Source organism: Podarcis muralis, chromosome 1, assembly GCF_964188315.1.
Source record: "Podarcis muralis chromosome 1, rPodMur119.hap1.1, whole genome shotgun sequence".
NCBI lineage: Eukaryota > Metazoa > Chordata > Lepidosauria > Squamata > Lacertidae > Podarcis > Podarcis muralis.
Genome location: NC_135655.1, coordinates 83,959,176 through 83,980,941, shown reverse-complemented (window position 1 = coordinate 83,980,941; position 21,766 = coordinate 83,959,176). Strand labels below are relative to the sequence as shown.

At 45.3% G+C, this 21,766-nt stretch overlaps 1 protein-coding gene across 5 annotated transcripts in view; it reads right to left on the bottom strand.

The window, feature by feature from the left end:
• OBSL1 (obscurin like cytoskeletal adaptor 1) overlaps nucleotides 1-21,766 on the bottom strand; it is a 64,506-nt gene that overhangs the window by 32,583 nt on the left and 10,157 nt on the right. For 4 of the 5 annotated variants that reach the window (XR_013394126.1, XM_028740923.2, XM_028740896.2 and 1 more), the window contains exons 3-13: nucleotides 21,153-21,422; nucleotides 20,813-21,073; nucleotides 18,244-18,549; nucleotides 16,849-17,130; nucleotides 15,024-15,302; nucleotides 14,053-14,325; nucleotides 11,516-11,788; nucleotides 10,239-10,511; nucleotides 9,106-9,378; nucleotides 4,891-5,163; nucleotides 524-796 (exon numbers count right to left, since the gene is read on the bottom strand). Coding sequence is in view for 4 of the 5 variants with exons in the window: in XM_028740923.2 (XP_028596756.2) it covers nucleotides 524-796; nucleotides 4,891-5,163; nucleotides 9,106-9,378; nucleotides 10,239-10,511; nucleotides 11,516-11,788; nucleotides 14,053-14,325; nucleotides 15,024-15,302; nucleotides 16,849-17,130; nucleotides 18,244-18,549; nucleotides 20,813-21,073; nucleotides 21,153-21,422 (3,036 nt within the window). In the remaining variant the exon portion in view is untranslated. The remainder of the gene's footprint in view (nucleotides 1-523; nucleotides 797-4,890; nucleotides 5,164-9,105; nucleotides 9,379-10,238; nucleotides 10,512-11,515; nucleotides 11,789-14,052; nucleotides 14,326-15,023; nucleotides 15,303-16,848; nucleotides 17,131-18,243; nucleotides 18,550-20,812; nucleotides 21,074-21,152; nucleotides 21,423-21,766) is intronic. The other variant, XM_028740916.2, reaches the window with a different exon arrangement.

The following is a 21,766-nucleotide window of genomic DNA, read 5'->3' as shown; positions in this document are numbered from 1 at the left end:
GGACCTCTTGGATGAGGTACAGGTGGGAAGCAGGGATCTTGGTGCTTGCAGCATGCCTGCCGTTTTAGAGGAGACTGGTGCTGCTGAGGTTATTAACAATCAGTTAGGTATGGCACCTATAAATTACACAAAAATGACAATGAAATAATGAGAGCATGAAGAAAAGCAGAGATATGGCCTCAAGTAGATAAACTTGGTTCAGGTCCTAAAAGGGCAATGAAGAGAGAGACTGGGCAGCTGTTCTGAGAAGTTGTCACCAGCTCCTGAATTTTTTCAGCCAGGAACAGCACTTTAGGTCTAATAGCATTTTTGATCTTCAACTGGTGGGTTGGGACCCTAAAAGAGGTCATGACCTCACATAAGGTATGTTACACCACCATACAACTAGATGGTAAAATGGGGGGGGGGGGAGATAAATAGGTCCATATGAGTTAAAAATGCACCTCAGGTTTGGAAAAGCTGAAGACTACTGGTTTAGGGCTTGCCTCATGCACTCCTTTGACATTTCTTTGACTCAACTCACCATCCACCATCACAGTGAAGTCCACAGTGTCATCAGCTGTGTTACACGTATACGTCCCAGAATCCAGGGGGAAGGCTGAATGAACCAACAGCCTCCGAATGCAGCCCTCGGATTGCACCGTGAAGATGTCATGGTCCACAGGATTTCCATCCTTGAACCACTGGACAGTAGCATCAGAGGCAGAGACTTCACACTCCAGGAGGAGGGGCATCCCAGTCAGGATTGTCTGGAGACACTGGGCCTCTGACACTGGAGCGATGTGCACCTTGGGAGCTGAAGAGAGACATTGTGAATGGGTGGAGCACCTTTGTGCTCCTGTGGCCACAGGAAGGAGGACACATGATCTCAAACTGATCTACAGGGAATCTGTGCTATGGAACAAAATATCCTATCTCAGTTGCCCCTTTAATTTATAGAAAGGCTCAGTTTCTGAAAGGAGAGGTGGGCTCAAGAATAACTAAATGTCATATCCTCTGACCTGCAATGCCAAATGAAAGGGCCTGGTAATTGCTCGGAGATGTAGGTGCGGGGAGACACTTTGCACATGCTCAGAGGCACGTTGTTTTCCTGCTTCCTAGAGTTCAAAACAGAGCCCTGGTTATGAGCACAGGTGAAATAGAAAGCCTTCCTAGGGGTCCAAGCCCCCTGGCACTTTAATTGGCACTTCCTGTTTTCAACTGAATATAACCATTTGTATGGCAACCAATGGCAGACAAACAGGATATTACTCTGGACTCATGTGTGGGCAAGCAACTTCCTCCATCATAGTTCTGCTTCTCAAATAGTGGCTTTCAAACAGGGAGCAGGAAGTGAACTCTGTATGTTACTCTTGTCTTTTTCTCTTCCCCTGTTTCAACAGGCTCAACTTATACCAGAGGTGCAGCTGAGTGGGATGTGTCTCAAGTTACAGCAATTTGTAACGTTGAACCAAGACTTTTCTCTGAATTGTGCCTTGGAAAAGATCCAGAGCTGAACTCCAGTTCCCTGATGAGGAGCTTATTGGAGTGCCCGTGAATCTGACAGACAACCGAAGAAGTTTAAATTAACTTTACTGAGAAGTTAAAATGAAAGCACAATATGTAATTGAATCGGTATTGAATGCAGAATTGATATTCAGAGGGGTATGCAGAAGGTAATTCAATTTACAACCAGCGATAGTAACTTTTAGGTGAGCCGTAATTCTCTTCTCTGACTTGATCGCCCATTGGGAAAGAATTTGCTTTGATCATTATTTTAGATTTTGCTTTTATTGTTTATTATAGCTATTGGTTGTTTACTGCATATATTCATTATATAAAATATATGTGGGTGTAAGTGCGTATATAATAATGTTGGAAACTGTGAAAAATTGCAGAGAGCATTAGGTGGGCGGGAGAGAGAAGGACATCATCAATCAGTGGGCCACTGTAGCCCTGTTAATGTTTCCAGTGCATGGCTAGCCTCATCCAACAGATTTGGAGGAGGATGGATTCCCACAGGGGTCCATAAAGTTGCTGGGTAAACACTACTGTCAGTGGAAGCATTTCCGCCTGCCGGGTGGAACTATCTCCCCTCTCTTCCCCTCTCATGCTGTTCTAGGGGATCTCCTGACCCTGCTGAGCGGATCTGGGGAGGGAGGGAACACATGAGGAAGGAGTGGGGGAGCACGGGGGGGGGGGGGGCATTGATGGAGGAAAATCCTATTGCAGTAATAGGAGCTCATCCATTGGCTTCTGCTAACACAACAATTTAGTTGAATCTGGACCAGTATCTTGAATAAATACAGACGGGCAAAATTTTCAAGTGTGAAAACCACTGCTCTAGTAGTCAGCTAGTGGGCAGGTTTGCTGGGCAGCAAAACAGCAGAGGAAGAGGATAGGAGTGCGAGGGTCTGTGATGAGTCAGGAGGGATGGAGCAAAATCTTGGTTTGTTGAGGTGGGGATGGGGGGAAACCCTGCCTCTACCCAAACCTGCAGAAATCGCAAGGGGGTGAAGGCCATGTTGCTTTCATGATGCCAGCAAACGCTGATAAGGGAGAGCAGTGTAGATCTACAAGCCCTCAGCCTCTGGAGCCAGGATGTAGGGTGAAAAGGGAAGATAAAGGCTGGCCTGCCATATCCTCTTTTCCCACCTCACCTCCTGCTTTGTGCCAGACGACAGCACTTTTAGTTGCATGGATCCCCACTGGATCCCCAAAGCTGCAATGAGAACTTCTTTCTCTCACACAAGACTGCAGGAGCATGGCAGGGGGGAGGGGGAATGGCCTTTGTAAGATAGTGAGAAAACTCCACCCATTGGGTCATGATGCAGTCGAAGCTGGAGAGTGGCTTGCTGCGGCCATCCTCTAAGCCAGGGGTGAGGTTCCCCACCTCAAGCCCAAGAGCCAAATGTCGCTCTCTGGTCTCTCTAGCTGCCTCTCAGGGTTCTCCCCAGCTACACAGCCTCTTCCCAGGCTACCACACCCTTCACTGGTGCTGCTCTGCATCCTTCTCAAGTGTTTTTGCCTAGCTGGGACTGCAACCTTGAGAATTCTGATAATGCCTCTTGCTTCTCTGGATGGAGGACAAATGTGTGCAGAAATCAGCCTACTGCACAAAGGTGAATTTTGTATTTGCTGCTCTGCCCACTTTTCCTTCTGCCCACCACTGGCATGTGTCCCCCTGTAGGTTGCCTAGAAAGGAGTGTGGCCCTTAGGCTGGAAAAAGCTTGCCCTGCCCTGCCCTAAGGCCAAGACACACCTCCACAAAGATCCAGGGCTTAAGCATGAGAAGCAAGCCCACAGACACATACCTTTGGCCCACAGAGCCATGACAGGATCTCCACAGCTACTGCAGCCCCTGGCTCTAGAGTTGGGAAGGGCTTAGCTTGAGCACAGAAGCTGCAGTAGGGCTCATAGGGCTCAGCACCATGGTTTGGCTTTGGGAAAAGCTAACTAAAGCCAGACACTCACATATGATGCAAATGTGTAGCATGGCACAAGATCCGTGTTGTGCAGCAAAACCAAGTGTTGGATTGGAATCTAGGAGAGACATTTCTGTTCAGTTCTCTGGGTATCTTGTAACCCTCTCTGAGCCCACTCAGATATGGTAGGAAAGACAATATATACAAACTGTATTGCTTTTCGCTATTTTCAGCGTTTCTTAATTTCATTTTCTCATGAACATCTATTCCTCTTTCAATATATATATAATTACATATTGTACTTTCATTTAAACTTCTTAGTAAATATCATTTAAATATCTCTGCTTGCCTCTAAGGCTCAGGGGTGGCCCATGGGGGGACAAGAGTTGACTTCTCCCCACCCTTTCCAATACATAAATCAATTAATATAAATCTGAATCCAGGCCTATCAACTTCCACTTTCAAAAGCACCCACTGGGTGCAGCTCTAGCTGGCTTCATTCACCAGCTTCTGCTCTAACCACTGAACCCATATAGCTCTGTTGTGGAGCATCCGTTTCACATTCTAGGTTCAATCGCCAGTGTGTCCAGGTAGGGCATGAGAAAAAACGTGTCAAACTCTGGACACCTGCTGCCAGTCAGTGTAGGCAACACTGAGCTAGATAAACAGGTTGTCTGGCTCAATATAAGGCAACTTCCTTAGAGTTTTTTTCAGGACGTAGCACAGGAAAAGCTCAAACTGGCATTATCTCTGCCATATGGCTCCACAGTGAAGTGCAATACAGATTATAGAAGCTAAATGCAAATCTGATCCCTGGAATTTGAGCTCAGGTGCCCATGCCCTTGGAACATAGGAAGCTATCTTATACCAGGTCATGCAACTTGTAGGTCTAGCTCAGCTTGGGGAACCTTCAGCCTGCCAGCCAAATTAGGCCTGGCAGGAGTCCTTATTTTCCCCCAGCCACACCCTCCCTCCCACAGCTGACATCCGCGGGTAAAACTGAGGCTACTAAGGAACAATTGGGAGCCTTAAAGCCAGCTCCCAGTTGTTCCACTGCAAGTGGGGCTTCCCTTCAGTGCCTTCTAAATTCTCAAGCAGAGTCAGTCCCTGCTGCAACTGGAGCTTACATTTGCTGGTGATGAATTTAAATTCAGTGCCGAATGCCAGCCTGCAGGGATTAGCTCCAACAGTGAATTCAAGCTGGTGTGCAAAGTGAAATATTTCACCTGATGGCATGCTGACATCAGGTGACTGGCAGGCGGGTGGGGCTGACCACCTGCCAAAGTGGCCCATGGAGGGTGTGGGGACATCAGAATCTGGCCTATTGTCTAAATCCAGTTTCCCACCCCTAATCTAGCTCAGTATTGTCTACTCTGACAGAAGCTTAGCAATGGGCTTCAAAGTGGGACTCTGAGGAAATATATGCCATGTATCAGAGTGGTCAGGGGAAGAGTCCTAAGGAAGGCGCCACTGTACATTTACTAACCTGCAACTCTAACCACAAAGAAGGCAGAGTCAGTCCCAGTGTCGCACACAAACTCGCCTGAATCTTGCACCTGGGCTGAGGCAAGGACAAGGCGTCGGAGGGGCCCTTCGTTCTCCAGCAGCAAGCGCTCTCCCTCTTCCACTTCCTCCCCATCCTTGTACCAGCGGACAGGGGCACTGGAGCAGGACAGCACGCAGGACAGCACCACACGTTCGGAGGCCTGGTAAGAATGGGACGCATCTGCGTTGGAGTGCAGAATCTGCACAGGTGGCTCTACAGGGTGTGTGTGTGTGTGTGTGTGTGTGAGAGAGAGAGAGAGAGAGAGAGAGAGAGAGAGAGAGAGAGAGAGAGAGGTTTCAGGAATTAGAAGTAGATTTGGAGACTGTTGGGGGGCAGTAGTGTAGTAGCAAAATCAGAAGTGCAAGGTCCCTTCACAGTTATGTGTCACAGCCACATACCCTCACAGCTATGCGCCTGCTAAGGGTATGCAACTTTCTAAGACTAGACAATAATCTTAAAATTATACAATAATAATAATTAAAGATACATTGCAATGATCAATGCAGGTCTTCATTTTAGTTAGATTTACTATTTTCTGCATATATACATGGAAAATAACTTGGAGTGCTTCAATATCTTCTTTCAGGGTAACAGCACACCATTCTCCTGAAACTGAAGCACCTTGTGTTTTCAGTATTCCTAAATGTTTCACGTTGGATCACAAAGTGGCTAAAAAGCCCCCCACCCCTTCATGCTGATTGGGTGGCTCTAGGAGACTGGAGACCTTGCAGGAACCCTGCTGCAGAAATAGTAAATGCAAAGGTAAAGGGACCCCTGGGTTGCGACACTCATCTCGCTTTATTGGCCTAGGAAGCCAGCAGACAGCTTCCGGGTCATGTGGCTACCATGACTAAGCCGCTTCTGGTGAACCAGAGCAGCACACAGAAACGACGTTTACCTTCCCGCCGGAGCGGTACCTATTTATCTACTTGCACTTTGACATGCTTTCGAACTGCTAGGTTGGCAGGAGCTGGGACCGAGCAACGGGAGCTCACACCGTTGCGGGGATTTGAACCGCCGACCTTCCGATTGGCAAGCCCTAGGCTCTGTGGTTTAGACCACAGCACCACACGCGTCCCTTGCAGAAATATAGTGGGGTCAACAACCTGGGAAGGTAGCCCATCTAGGAGAAGGAAAACTCTGATCCTAAACTTCCACTGCCTCACAGCTATACTCATTCAGAAAGGTTTCAGGAGTAAATCCTGAGGAACAATCTGTACCTGCTGCCTTGCAGGACATCTTTGGGAGAAGAAAAGGCTAAGGAGTAAACCCTATACAAATCCGGACAGGAGTCCCTAAGGTGCTTGGATGGCGTCTTGTATGGCTCCTTCCGGCAACTCCTGCAGCCAAGCTGGTGCCAAATGTATTGCTTTGCTTTGGCTCATACCAGTGAGTCTGAGAGTGGTGGTCTTGTCATCTGGGCAGCCCAGGACCTCCATACAGACTGCGTAGGCTTGCGCCCTGAGGAGGTCACTTTGGTGCTGCAAACGCAGCAAAAACAACATGGGAGGCAGCAATTACAAGTTATAAGCTCAACCTGATTGGCATTAGGTATAAACACTATGGGTTGTCTTCACCAATGGGAGAAATCATTGTGTCTCACTGGTCAGCTACTGCCTGCTTCAAAGCCGTATAGCCCCTGAACAGTAAAGTGCTGACCTGTGACCGTCTGCCTGCTTCAATGGGTGCTTGGAACTCAAAGTATCACATGACAAGCAGAGTGAACTTCTTCCAATCCATCCACCACCAGCACTCCACCCCCCCTCCAACCTCAGACCACTACACCACTGGTTGGGGGAGGATGCTTGGCAGGTTGTCTTTTTTTCTAACCAAAGTGAAAAGCAGTGGATCAGGAACCAGATAGCAAAGTGAAGGGGGCAGGAGAAACCAATGTGTCATGGGAAGCATAAGTGTGGGGGCAGAGTGCATGCGAAAGAGAGAGGGAAAGCCTACTGAAAATGTCATCTCAGCATGCTGCCACATTTTTGTTTTTTGGAAGGCAGATGCCGTGCTAGGAATTTTTGATAAAGTGCCTGAAAATAAAGTAGCAAATAACACAACTTCCTTATATAAACCTGTGATGAACCCACATTTATAACAACAGTTATGCATGCCTGGATTGAGAGGGTTCAGGGGTGCAGTGAATGAGGACTGGCTGAAGCTCTGTTTCCTTTCTAAGGAGGTCACTGGAAGCTTACTGCAATTTATAAATATTTGCAAATTTAAAGGTTGAACATAAGTGGAAATTCACAACAGACACTGCTCCTCACTTAGATTATTGGAAGGCAGCTCCTAGGATCTTCAGAGCTCCCCATAAAGCCTATAGGTCTGACCTTTTTCTCAAATTGACTCAGTCTGAATTCAAAGCTCCAAGCTTAGCTCCATTTGCCCTTGACATTTGGCATTGATCTTAATATTGCCATACTTGAAGGAATGAATTACAAAGAGAGGCTCCAGCCTGAAACTGCTGAATTACAATTCATCAAGGCCATCAATTCTATTCAATTGTTTCCCTTCCCACTTCAGATGTTAATTAACTCAGCACTGTCAACCTGATTATCACCTATCACTGCTTTGTAAAGGGTCACTGTGCTTATTTTGCATATATTTCAGCTCTAATTGTCATTATCTGTACTTTTTGCATTTCATCTGTCTCTGACCTCACTGCTTATAAATCCCCCTCTTACAATCTCTGTGTGTGCGTCTCTACGTATCTACATACATACATCTACACCTGAGGATTACACGTCATGAATCTGATGAAGTGGACTGTAGCTCACAAACACTTGTGCCATAACTTTTTAGTTTTTAAGGTGTCACAAGATTCTTTGTTGTTTTTGCTGCAGCAGACTAACACAGCTACTCCTCTGGAAGTAGCAGAGCAAATGATGGCAGAAAAAGGCAACTAAAAGAATTCAGGAGATCAAGTATCTTTCTTGTAAATGAAGTACTGTATTTTTTGCACCATAACACTCACTTTTTTCCTCCTAGAATGTAAGGGGAAATGTCTGTGCGTGTTATGGAGCGAATGCCTACGGGTGGCGGGGGGATCTGCTGCAGTCGTGAGCAGAGGATCCATGGTTCCCCTTCCTTCCCTCCTCCGTGGCTCGCTTTGAAACAGCAAAGCAGGAGAAGAGCCGCTGAGTGGGGAGGAGAGAGGGACAGAGAGCCTGCTTGCTTTAAAGGAGCAAAGCGGGAGAGGAGAGGAGGTGCTTACACGGGTCACCCCAAATTCACCAGCAGATCACATAGCATGTCCATGGCTACAGCTTGCACCAAAAAAATCATGCACCCACTGTTGCCTGGGGCCGCAGTGGTGCAAAAACGTGGTTACAAAGCATGGATCCACATGGATCCTCAGGATTTTTGCTTTGGGCTACCCCAAACTCACCGTCAGATCACATGTCTGTGGCCACAGAATGAAACACAAAAATCATACATCCACTGTTTCGTTTAGAATATTTTTTTTCTTGTTTTCCTCCTCTAAAAACTATGTGCGTGTTATGGTCGGGTGCGTGTTATAGAGCGAAAAATACGGTAATTTGATTTTATTTATTTTTTTAGCTTAAAAAGAAGAAAGACCAATGTCTTCTGAACAGAATTCACTAACGGCATGAAAAAGAGTGAATAGGAAAATATTATTCACTCCCACTCAAGATGTATACTGTAAACTAATCCACTGAAATGGATAAGAAGCGGGAGGTTTCAGACAAACAAAGGAAACCTCTTTGCACAAGGTATAATCAGTTTATGATACTGACTGACACAGGATGTTGTGATGACAACCAACATAAAGTTTTGTCAAATGATTAGATAACAAATGAGGATAGAGTGGCTTACTACTCAGAACAGCCCAAAGTGCAACTCCTGTGTTTATTCGGAGTCAGTAGACCTCTAACCACCAGATACATCAACAGTGAACATGAACTTCCTTCAGGCATCTGTCTGATGATTGTTCATAAACACAGCACAAAACAAGATGGGCCAAGTACAAATTATGCAGCATGGCAGTTATGCTCCTCTCCCTGTTGGTTCTGACCAAAGTACACCAATAAGGCCTTTGAAGCACCATGGACTGCAGCACAGAGAAGAGCAAAGGACATGGGTTTGGGAGGGGACGTCTCTCTACGAAGATAAATTGATTAGTTCTCTTACCAGTAACAGTGATGTTGAAGAAAACAGAATCACTGCCTGCATCACACACAAACTCCCCGGCGTCCTTCATCTGCACTGAAGGAATGACCAGCCGTCGGTGGGGTCCTTCGCTCTCCAGCAGGAGGCAATCACTTTCTTCCACCTCTTCCCCATCCTTGTACCAGCACACGGGAGCATCAGGGCGGGACAGCTCACAGGCCAGCACCACATGCTCTGCAACCTTGTAGGTATGGGCCTCCTCAGCATTGGAGTGAAGAACCCTCACAGGAGGTTCTGTGGCAAGAAGAGACATTCTATAGATGGGGATCAGTAGAAAGAAACATGAACCCTCCACCAACACACCAAAATATTGGGAAGTAGAACAGAACCATATAACATAGGGCTGGGGGACTCTGGGCCCTTCAGATATTGGACACCAAGGCTGTGTACACACCATCCATTTAACACACACGGCTTCCTCAAAAGAATAATGGGAACTGTAGTTTACCTCTCAGAGCTACAGTTCCCAGGATTCTTTGGGAGAACTCATGTTCTCATCAAACCCTTTGCCAACTCTGTAATTTATACTGGACATATAATCTAGATTGCCTTTAAAACTGAGAAATTGTCAACAAAGTGTTTTGAAGGAGAAGCCATGCTTGTCTGCTGTATCAAAAGCCACCAAGTTTTTGGGCACTGAAGAGAACTGATAATTAACAAAGCGAAGTCTCCCTAGATGACAATATATATTCACTTAAGAGTTCTGAATCTGAAGTGGCTGAATTGCTTGCATTAAAGCTATTCAGCAAAGACCTTCAACAAAATTCAGTACAGGGCAGGAAAGTGTCATGGAACAGACACAGAGAAGAGAGGTTCAGAAGAAATAAGCAATGCTTACAAAGGAGAGAGATAAATAAGAAGTTCTCAACTACATGCTCAGACACAATCACTAATGACAAATAAAGGGGGCAGACTGAATCCTCTTTTGGTATCATTTAACTCAACTTAGCCAACTCAAACATGGCTATGAAAAGTTACAAAAAGACTACATTGTCTTGAGTTTTAGAAGTGAAAGGCTCTCTAGCCTAAAGATTGAGGACCATTATTGGCCTTAAAATGCATGTCTGGGGGGAAACAACAAATCTCACACTGACCTGTAACAGTAATATTGAAGAAAACAGAGTCGCCACCTGCATCACACACAAACTCTCCTGTGTCCTGTACGCAAGCTGAGGCAATGACCAGCCGGTGGTGGGATCCTTCACTCTCTAGCCGAAGTCCCTCACTCTCTTCCACCTCTTCCCCATCTTTGTACCAGAGCACAGGGGCATCAGGACGGGACAACTCACAGGACAACGTCACACATTCCAAGATCTGATAGGTATGATCTTCTTCCGCGTTGGAGCACACAACGTGCACAGGTGGCTCTGTGACAAAAAAGAAGTGTCACCTTCCTTGGAGGTTTATATGCAGTGGCTGGATGCTTTAGTTGAGATTCCAGCATTGCTGGGGGATGGACTAGATGACCCTAGGGGTCCCTTCCAACTCTACAATTCTGTAATTCTATTATTCTAGGGAAGGGCCTTAGCTCTGTGGTAAAGTACATGCTTTGCATGCAGAAAGTGCCAAGTAGAGCTGGAGAAGAACCCAGCACTAAACTCTAAACAGCAGCCACCAGCCAGATAGGCAAGCTCATGTGAGAATCTCTAATAATAATAGTAATAGTAATACCGGTAATACCCCGTCCATCTGGCTGGGTTTCCCCAGCCATTTTGGGTGGCTTCCAGCAAAATATAAAAATGTAATAAAACATCAAATATTAAAACTTCCCAATACAGGGTTTCAGTACAGTGTCTTCTAAATACAGTGTCTTCCCAATACAGTGTCTTCTAAAAGTCAGATAGTTTTTTATTTCCTTGACATCTGATGGGAGGGCGTTCCACAGGACGGGTGCCACTACCGAGAAGGCCCTCTGCCTGGTTCCCTGTAACCTCACTTCTGGCAGTGAGGGAACTGCCAGAAGATCTTCGGAGATGAACCTCAGTGTCTGGACTGAATGATGGGGGTAGAGATGCTCCTTCAGGTATACTGATGTCAGAGGTACAAAGGGGAAGCATGGGGAGGCTTGCAAGGCCCTCTGCAATCCTCCTGCAACCCTCCTTTCCACCCACAATGTCAGTGGTACAAAGCATGGGGAGGATTGCACAGGATGTTGCAAGTCTTTCTGAGGGGCTCCTTTTGCCCTCCTATGTCAGAGGTGGAAAGGAGCTGCACAGGGCACCTTTAAGGAGCAGTGCTGGGGGAGACAAGGTATCCCTCAAATGGTAACCACTTCTCCCTCCCTGAGCAAGTACCCCTTGGCTGTCAAGAAGGCAAGATATAAATAATGTACATATATAAAAAGTGGGGAAGGACAGGGGACAGCTCTCACCTGTGATGGTGATGTTGAAAAAGGCAGAGTCACCGCCTGCATCACATACAAACTCCCCTGTATCATGGATTTGTGCAGAGGCAATGACAAGGCGGCGGTGTGAGCCCTCACTCTCCAGCAGGAGGCGCTCACTTTCTTCCACCTCTTCCCCATCCTTGTACCAGCGCACGGGAGCATCAGGGCGGGACAGCTGGCAGGCCAGCACCACACGTTCAGAGATTCGGTAGGCATGGGTCTCCTCAGCGCTGGAGTGCAGGATCCTTACAGGAGGGTCTGGAGGGGTGGAGGAGGGAGAGCCGCATCATAAAAAGCCTATTACTGACCCAGAGCCTGTTGCATCCCCACTCTAAAATTGGAAACGAACTCAAAAAACTGTGAGCTTTATGGAAACAAGAACCAGTGTTAGGGAGAAAAGATGGCACAGTGGTCAAAGTGTTACACTGGGACGTTGGAGACCTGTCACTGCCTCTCCGTCTCACCTACCTCGCAAGGTTGCTGTGAGGATAAGGTGGAGAGAACTATGCATATCACCTTGGAGGAAAGGAAGGGTGCACAAGGAGGCCTGTTTTCAGTGACAGAACCTCGTGCCATCATATCTCCCGTTACTAAGAGGTCAGCTAGTTTAGAAGACAGAAAGATGAATTTGTATTTGGAAGACTTGGATTTCAAACGTCACCTTTGCCACAGACTCTTTGTTTGGCCTTGAGCAAGCCACTGTTTGTCAACTTCAGTTCTCCCATCTACACACAACAGAGATAACAGTGACCAATCTTGCAGGGTTGTTATGGAATGGGAATTTGCTCACTTAGCTGTTAAAGTAATTTAGAAATAATAATAATAATAATAATAATAATAATAATAATAATAATAATAATAATAATAAATTTTATTTATATCCCGCCCTCCCCAGCCGAAGCTGGGCTCAGGGCGGCTAACAACAATCAAATAACCAAATAGTTGATATAATCACACATTCTAAATGCCATTAACATGTAGAGCTTGGACACAGAATGGCCCACATACAGATTCTGACTTTGCCATGAAACTCAGACTGCCCAGCCATTGGGCAAGTCTCCCTCTCTCAACAAGGGAGGGTGTTTGAAAAAGTGTGAGAAGCTGCCAGGTCTGCTGGCAAACAGGGTGACATAACTGGGATCCTGAGCCCCACAGGGGTGTCGCAGAAAGAATGTAGTTGGTAAAGGGAGTCATGGACTCAAAAAGGTTGAAATCCTCTGCTGTAGGTCATTCACAGCAGCTACTTCACTCAAGCTTCATTCCTAAGCTTTTGGGCCAACAATGCTGTTGAACAGGTTTCTTTTCTTTTTCTGGAATGGTGACGCCAGCAACTTAGCTGAGAAACAGTGAAAGGGGAGGGGTGTGTTTGAAATACCCTCTGAAAATCTATTTGTGTGTTTGGAACAATGAAGCACCAGTAGACAATTTCAGAAAAGCTCAGCATTTCAGGTTTATAAAACAGTGATGGAGTGGTTAATTCAAGAGTGTGAGTGCTCTTCACGATAACCCCACAGCTATGCCCCTTCTCAGACTATACATTTTTAAAATGTATTTCCCCCCTCATATAATACACGCCATCTACTTTGCTTAACATTCAGCCTGATTAAGACTTATTATGGACTCAAAAGCTTGCTCACTATTTTGTAACATTTTGGTTAAAGGAACTTCAAGGTTTTTTTCAAAATAAAAGATCCACTTTCAGCCTTAGTCATGCACACTAATGTGGCCTACATCTTACCTTGGCTTAACTTATTTAGTGAGTTTCTCTTGGTGAGAGGCCTCATTTATTTGACATGAGAAGGACTGACAAATAGTGTCCCAAGAGATCACATTATTATTAATATTAATATTTCTTACCCTCCTTTCATTTAAGGTTGTAGGGTGAATTAGAAAGCAATTTTAAAACACAGTATTAAAAATGGCTTAAAAAAAACAATAGTCACAATACTAGGGTGTGTCTCCTGAAAATATCTCTCAGGCCAGGACAATGAGGTGCATCTTCATGAAAACTACATGATGAAAGTACCAGACACACCTCTGTGCGCTATTGTTCCTGGTCTGATACATCACTGTTGTAAAATCTTCTGCAACTTAGCTGCCAGAGTCCAGATGGCTGAGAAGAATGTTCCTACTCCTCAGAAAAAGGAGCTATGTAGTCTGCTGTAGAAAAAAAATTAAAACCCTACCCCAAACTGAAACATGTGGCACCTTAAAGACAACCTACTTAATTTTGTCATGAGATTTGATAGACAAGAGCCTATTTCATCAGAATCAGAATTAAAAACAGATATCCACCATCTTCATTGTCCATGCACTGGATGAAGCAGGCCTTTCCCTATGAATGCAGATATATATTCCTCTATTGTTTTTAAGTGCCACAAGTCTACTTGTCATTTGTCCCCTTATCTGAGCCAGAAAAAAAGGTTGTTATCTATCCGATTCTTTGTACCAAGCTATCAAGGACTGAGCAGGGAAGGCATGTTCAGATTGTGGTGGCCCTTCATTTCGGGGAAATTACTGACCTGTAACAGTGACGTTGAAGAGCACAGAATCTCCACCTATGTCACACACAAATTCCCCTGCATCCTTCACCTGTGCTGCAGGAATGACCAGGTGGTGGTGTGGGCCCTCACTCTCCAGTAAGAAGCTGTTGCTTTCTTTCACTGCCTCCCCATCCTTGTACCAGCGCACAGGAGCATTGGGGTGGGACAGCTCACAGGTTAGCACCACGCGCTCTGTGACCTGGTAGGTATGGGCCTCCTCAGCATTGGAGTGAACAACCCTCACAGGAGGTTCTGCAACAGCAAAGAGTTACTATAATGGCAGAAAAGGTGGAGAATATTCAGAGGATGGAGCACATTTTCTCAATTGGGGGTGGAAAAGATTGGGCTGCAGGCCAAACTCCTGCTGGGACCGGATGGCAGAAATCTCACAGGTGCCCCTTATTTTAAGGGACCCCTTTATTTTAATAGGTTAGACCTTATTCTAAGACCTTATGCTAGCAAGGGTTGCATAACTTTTTTTTGGCCCATGGGCACATTTGGGTTGTTTAGCAAATGTTGTGGGTGCCACCCATTCTGGTCTCTTCTCCCTCCTCTCCCCTGGACTATTCCTCCTCCTTGCCCTGAGACAGAAAGAGAGAAGGTGCGCGCACACACAGTTATGTTTTCAAAGGGATCTTGGTAAAAGTCTAACCCCGTACAATTAATCTGAGCCTTGATAAGCACATAGAGTTGAAAGAGGAAGTGGGAAAGAGTATCAGTCTTCCAATTTCCTCCTCCAGCTCTATGTAATTCGCTTTTCAAGGAATAGTTAACTATCCTAATCCGCCATGGCCAAGGTGACAGTGAGTGGGTGGCCTCAGAGGGTTCACAGGTGTCAGGGGAAAACCTCAATGACACCCTTTTGCCCACAGCAATGGCTCCATTGGTGACCCAAGTAGAACTTACACTAGCTGATCCTCAAAACTAGGCCAACTTTTTCCTCCACTCACCATCCACGGTCACAGTGAAGCTGATAGCATCATCGCCTGCATCGCATGTATATGTCCCAGAGTCCAAAGAGCAGACAGAGGAAATCAACAACCTGTGGATACGGCCTTCGGTTTGGACACCAACGCGACTATCATCCAAGGCCACAGGATTCCCTTCTTTAAACCAGTTGATGGGGGTGTCAGGTATAGAGACTTCACACTCCAGGAGTAGAGGCATGCCAGCTGTGAGTGTTCGGAGTCGCCTGGCCTCAGGCACTGGGGTGATATGTACCTGTGGGGCTGGGGAGACACAGCGTGTGAAACCAATGCAAAATGAAACATTAACTTCACAGACAAAACAGGTGATGCCACTTGAAAACACCAGGTACACCTGTGAAAGAAAACCTCTGTCCAGTGTCACATGTGAAAAGCACAGTAGTGACTACCTTGTGGTAATAAGCTGTGGTGATAACCACAAGAAATTGCTGGGATGGAAGAATCATCAGGATATCTGCATTTAAACACAACTCTGAGTGCCAGATACGAGGCTTGTGTTGATTTGTTCCATCTTTCAACACAGTTGGTGCCAAGGCAATGGATCCATAGGCTTAATCCAACTGTTCATAATCTCCTTTACTCAGAAGAATATTGTGACAGTTCCTGCTTTAGTAACAGTGATTCAGATTAAAAGCCTTCCTTGGGTAATCCTTGTAAATAACTGAAATGCAATGGAAAGATGCTTTAATCATGTCACGCCTCATACACATATTATACAACAGCAGGTATGTTTATATCTATTTATGCACAATGAATTGTAGCCTTTATAGTATAGAAAAAACATTTTTAAAGAGAAATAAAAATTAAAATGTACAGACAAGGCAAACAAGAAGACAAGCTTCCCATTTATTTTAATTGCTTAAATTGTCATTACCTCTGTTTATTGATTTTTTGTTTTGTTTTTTGGATTGCTGTTTTACTTGTTATGCAATTGCAACAGATGTATTTTATGTTCAGTTGTATTTATGCATGCATTTATGTATTTTAGCTGTGCTATATGTTTTTAATCATATAGGGGAGATGCCTTGGAGGGCACAGAGATCTTGGAAATTAAATAAATACATAAGACAACATAAGTTATGACTGAGATTTCAGATTGGCTGAAATGTATCATGTGCAGGAGGACATCTTATCTACTAGTTTCGGCAGAACTGGATTGTGCCAATTTGGCTTTCGTTTGTGCAAAGACTAGTGCAAATCACAGAAACTCAAAATAAACAAATGCAATTCAAAGTAAACTGTCAGAGGGGAGTTTCAAAGGGATCTGATGCAAATGCCTTGAAGCCAGTTGTTGTCATTTACAGCTATAAAGATTCCAGCTGCAAGAAATCCAAGCTGAGTAACAGCTGGCAGCTTGGAGGGCTAGACCACATATGGCACAGGAAATTCCTGCTATATTTTTTTGTTTTACTTGAAAATAATTGCAAATGGGGCTCTGGTTTTGACTGGAACAGCAACACCTACGGAAGAGGTTTTTAAACCTTAACCTCCATGCCGTTATTTCCATCTAAATTCCATCTAAACTATTATTCTCACAGCAGAACAATCCATAGGCCCAACCTCTGTTCTTCTGCCGTGGGTCCGTAGATGTTGTTGGACTATAATCCAAAGCAGGCCTCCCCAAGGGTCAGGGATAAAGTCCAACAACATCTGGGGACCCAAGGTTGAACACCGTTGTATGTTATGGGCAAAGGACTGCTCTTTTCATGAGATGGTTGCTTGCATGTAATCATTTTAGGTACAGTCGACTGATTTCTGGCCCACTACCTAGATCCAACCAAAGCCTCACCTTGTACACATAATGTAGCACATTCCTTCACACCATTAGCCTCAAATTGCACCTCAGACCCATTGGCTGCTAGCTGCACTCCTTTAATCCGCAAAGCATGGTCCAACCCGCTGTGTGTGATTTGGTATTGCTGGCCTTCTTCCCCTTCCTCCTCTTCCAGCCTCTTCCCATTGAAGAACCAGCAACCGCTCTGAGAGGCTGAAAGCTGCACTGAAAAAGTAGCATCCTCTCCGGCATGAACCTTCACATCCTGCAGTCCTTTTTGTATACGAGCCCTGGGCACTACAAAGGCGGACAGAGATGAAGGAAGTCAGCTCAAGATGGGTGAGGCATGCATGTATACATACACTCAACTGACACACACAAATGGGAAGGAAGGAGTTCAGATTGTGGAAGAAAATGAATGGGAGGCATTCAACTGTCTGAGGGTACTTCCAGATGGACAGTTATTGTGGAATTGGTGCTGCTCACATCTGAAGGTGGGTTTTTTGCAGGGGCAGCATCCATATGACGTCACCATTATCAAAATGATAGCTTGTATTTTTTTATATATTTAATTTAGATTTCTGCACACTGTGAAAAATCCAATAAGTGAAAACAATCCATTATATATCACTGTTGTGAAAGCTTGTTAGCACATTTCTCATGGTGGGTGGTTTGTCACATCTGTGGTGATGCTTCAGTGGGTGGCTTGTATTGCCAGATTCCGCTACTGCAGTTTGCTCCTCGCCTGAGCACAACCTAGCCATTTTGTTTACAGAGGTCCCAGTACCAGACAAAAGGCATCTACTTCCATGGATATGCCACATGCTGGAAGCAGGCCTGGTTTGAAGGAGATACTGTCACAAGATCGCCACACAGTATATTGTGAATTACCTGAGGAATAGGGAGGTCTCAGATAAGACAAAAAAAAGTGGAAATGAGCATTCCTACCCACCCCACCCCCCAAAAAGAAAGAAAAAGAAAACCACAAGCTTCCAAAGCTGACTGCAGGAAGCTCATACCAATAACAAACTTAGTTGGTCTCTAAGGTGCTCCTGGAATGAATTTTTAATATTTTTTTTCAACTAAAGATACTGGTTAGTTAGTAAGAAATAGCCTAGCTAATTTAGGTGCCCTGCTGAGCAAATATAAGCAGAAGGTAGCTGGACAGAGTAGTGTTCCTTCCCTTTAAATGGTAAGGGTAGTCTAGTAGGCAGGTGGATCATCATGGCCCAGGAAAGCAAGGAAGTGGCAACACTTATAGTGTTTCCACACCTGCAGAGGCCAATGGCAAAGGACAGTGGAAGATGAGAGTGCCCAGTGGTTCAATAATAAAAGGTCATAGATCCTTGCAATGTCCATGCTTGAGTAAGGGACAGTGTCCAGTCACTATTAGGGGGCATAGAGGCTTACCAAGGTGCACAGTGCCTGGGAATTCCACATGGCCACTACATCCATACTGATTGGCAGAACACACACGGAAACGGTAGTCAGCCTCCTGAGGCACACCATCGCCTGGAACTTCAACCATGCTGGCAACATCAGTGGTGAGGCAAGGCACCCACTCAGCTTCTCCTACTGCCTGCCTTTCAAGAATGTAACTACTTGGTGGGCTGCGGTGAACATCAGGTGGTGGGCACCAAGTTAGGAGGGCAGCATTGTTGCGTGACATGCACATCCTTGCTGCCACGGGTGCACTTGGTGGGATCCTCTTGGCACCTAGAGAAAATAATTCAATTCTATCAATTTTCCATCTTATTAACCTGAGGCATAATCCAGAGCATGGGTAACTGGCCAGCATCTATCTATCTATCTATCTATCTATCTATCTATCTATCTATCTATCTATCAATCATCTATCTATCTATCTATCTATCTATCTATCTATCTATCTATCTGCCTATCTAAGGCCACAGTTAGTGCACAAGCTTAAAATGATGCAAGGCACTCTTGTCAGATGACATTATACAACCAGCGCATCCTGTTAGTGCACTCTCCCTGAATCCGTTCCAGGTTATTGGGGAACCCCTAGAACAGAGTTAGGGAGGGCCTGGAGGAAGAAGAGGGGAAGGGAGAGGAGAAGGGTACATGGTTCTGCAGTAACAAAGCTTGTGAATTTACCAAAACTACAAACTTGATCCTTAAGTTTAGAGGGGTCACAAGCCCATTCAGAACAAACTGAATACCATGAAGCCTCTTAGACAAATTATTTAACCTCCATCTTGTTAGAATTGGGTTTCAGTTCTAGCCCCTATCTAGGCCATTACTGGTTCATGGCAATGTGTGTGCATCAAATAGCAATAGTCATCTACAGCTCTTCATGACATGTGTACATGGCAGAATAGACACTTCAATGTGATGTTGCCAACAGCATGTACATTTACACAAATTCAGTTTACACTCTTAAAACCCAAAAAGTGATGTCTTGGGAGGGAAGAAAATCCTCAATCTGCATATCTGCTTGATAGACCTAGGGCCAAAATACACATTAAACAAAGTTGTGTGTCCTTTCCACAAAGTATGATTTTGTGTTTGTTAGTTTTTTCTCATTTAAACAGAAAAGCAATTCTGAGTGGAAGAGTGATAGGGTGGCTTATTTAACCCTTGTCCTCCCTCCCCCATTCCAGAGCACGGGAATGAAGCTTGAGGGAATGGGAAGGGAACAAACCAAACACCTAGATAAAATATTAAGCAGCCCATTCCTTGCCCATTCCAACTACTTTTGCATGATCAATTGCAGACTCTGAAACTGTTAGCAAAACAAACCATCAAGGCAAAAAACCACACAATTGGGGCATACGTCAGGGAGCAGGGAGCAGCTTAGATTGTTGAACAGCAGGAAAAACAGAAAACAAAAACAGCTGCTGTCAGCAAAGCCTTCTATGTATGATTAATTTTGTTCCTGAGACATTTCAAGTACAATAACTCTTTATCAAGGGTTATTCATAGATTTCAGCTGTAAAGTCTCACAAGTAGCTAGTTTGTAGCTTAGCTGCAATTTCTTTCTCTTGTGATTCTACAGCAATTTGATCCTCATTCTGGCATAGAGATGGTCAGGGCTCCTCTAGACAACTTATTTATTGAGCATTCATCCTGATTTGCTTGCACAAAGCTTACATGGAGGTTAGATCATATCTGGTCTTTATTTAACATTCATTCTAAAATGTTGGCAGGGTGGTTATACAACAATGATCATTGATCCTCCTATTCATTCTGATTTGCTTGCAGGGTGTTTACTACACAACTTTCCATTAATCATTCATTCATTCCACCTGCTTCAATGCAATTTCCTGCCACTTTCCTAACACAAAAAGTACATTTTTTTAAAAAAGCGGGTTCGCTGCACTCTGGTGACATAGCACTTTAACCTACTTTAATTGCAGAAACCTAAATTTCACAATATGTGCTTGCATCCCTCCTGCAAAATATTGGCAGTCTGGTGACACCCTCTGAAAGGCAGAGTGTGACCTGTGAAGGGCTCTCATAGGAGAATGGCTAAAAGACAGCACAAAACCGGAACCTGAGGTCAAAAGAGGGGTTGAAATGTGTTAGTCATTATTAGAATATTGGTTTAAATTTCTGTGACAATTCAGTCATGACCCGACTCCATGTCATTCAGGGCAGTCTCAATCAAGCTGGATCCAGGCCTGGCCTACCAGCTAGAACACTACAGCATATTCCTGCATTGCAGGGGGTTGGACTAGATGATCCTCAGGGTCCCTTTCAGCTCTATAATTCTATGATTTTATTATTCGTTATGGGTGAATCTAGTTTGACTCTAGAGTGGATATGTCAAACCTCTTTTCTGTGGGATATCAATTCCAATCCAGTCCAGGATGAAAGACAGGAAATAATAAACTTTTCCTTTAGTGAGGAAACTAACAATTGGAGTATGTGTCAACGGCCAAATGTAATGGGTTTTGTGGCTAGCTGAATGCTCCTTCTCCTGCTGCAACTAGCCCCATCTCTCCTCTCCACTCACATTTGACACGGAGCTGTGCGGAGGTCTGCGACTCGCCCGCCGTGAAAGTGATGACCCCAGCATCGTGCCGTGTTACGTGCACCAGGACCAGAAGATGGGTTTTGCCAAAGCTTCTGATGAGGGTATGTGGTGCCTCCACCAGTTCCTGACCATTACGGCCCCAACTCGGTGCCTCCACAGGTTCCCGCGTTTCCACATAGAAGGCGGCATTCTCCCCTTCCATCACATCCAGCTTCCGCGGCAACCGCTTCACAATCAGACCTGAAGAAAGAGTTTGGACAGTTAGCACAGGAAGAAGAGCCTCTATCATAGCCACACATGGCTCCAAAACTCTCCTCACCTTGCACTGAGAGCTCCCCAACGCTGCGGCCCTTGCCCTCCATCTCACACAGATAAATGCCATCATCGTCGGCCCGGGCATCCCGCACTGTCAGCCGCCGCAACAGGCCCTGTTCCTCCATCAGGTACTTGGGGCTGGGCTGCAGGCGCTTGTCTTCAAGATACCACGCTGTAGGGATGGTCTCCAGAGGCACTTGGCACTCTAAGACTGCATCCTGGCGCTCCAGCACTTCCACATCCACCAACGGTGCCTGGAACCGCAGTCGGGGTTCTGTGAGAAAGAGATAAAGACGGACCTGAATGTATGTGGAAACCTGAACGTAAGAAAAGGCCCATCTCCACAGAGACAACTGAAATCTTCAGGGTCCCAGAGCTGAGGAAAAGAGTCAGGGTGCTGGGATCCAGACAATATCGCTCTTCTCCCTCACAAAGGTCCATTCCTTTGTTGTTGCCACAGCCCTCCTGCCTCAGCCCTCTGGCTTCCTTGTGTTTTGTTTCACAACCAACACAACTGATATTTTCACCTCTCCATTTGGCTGGGCTCCTACTTCAACCATCAAGCACATCTGCAGCCCAGAAACCCCTATCTGGTTCTTCTTTCTAGAGCTTGGGAAG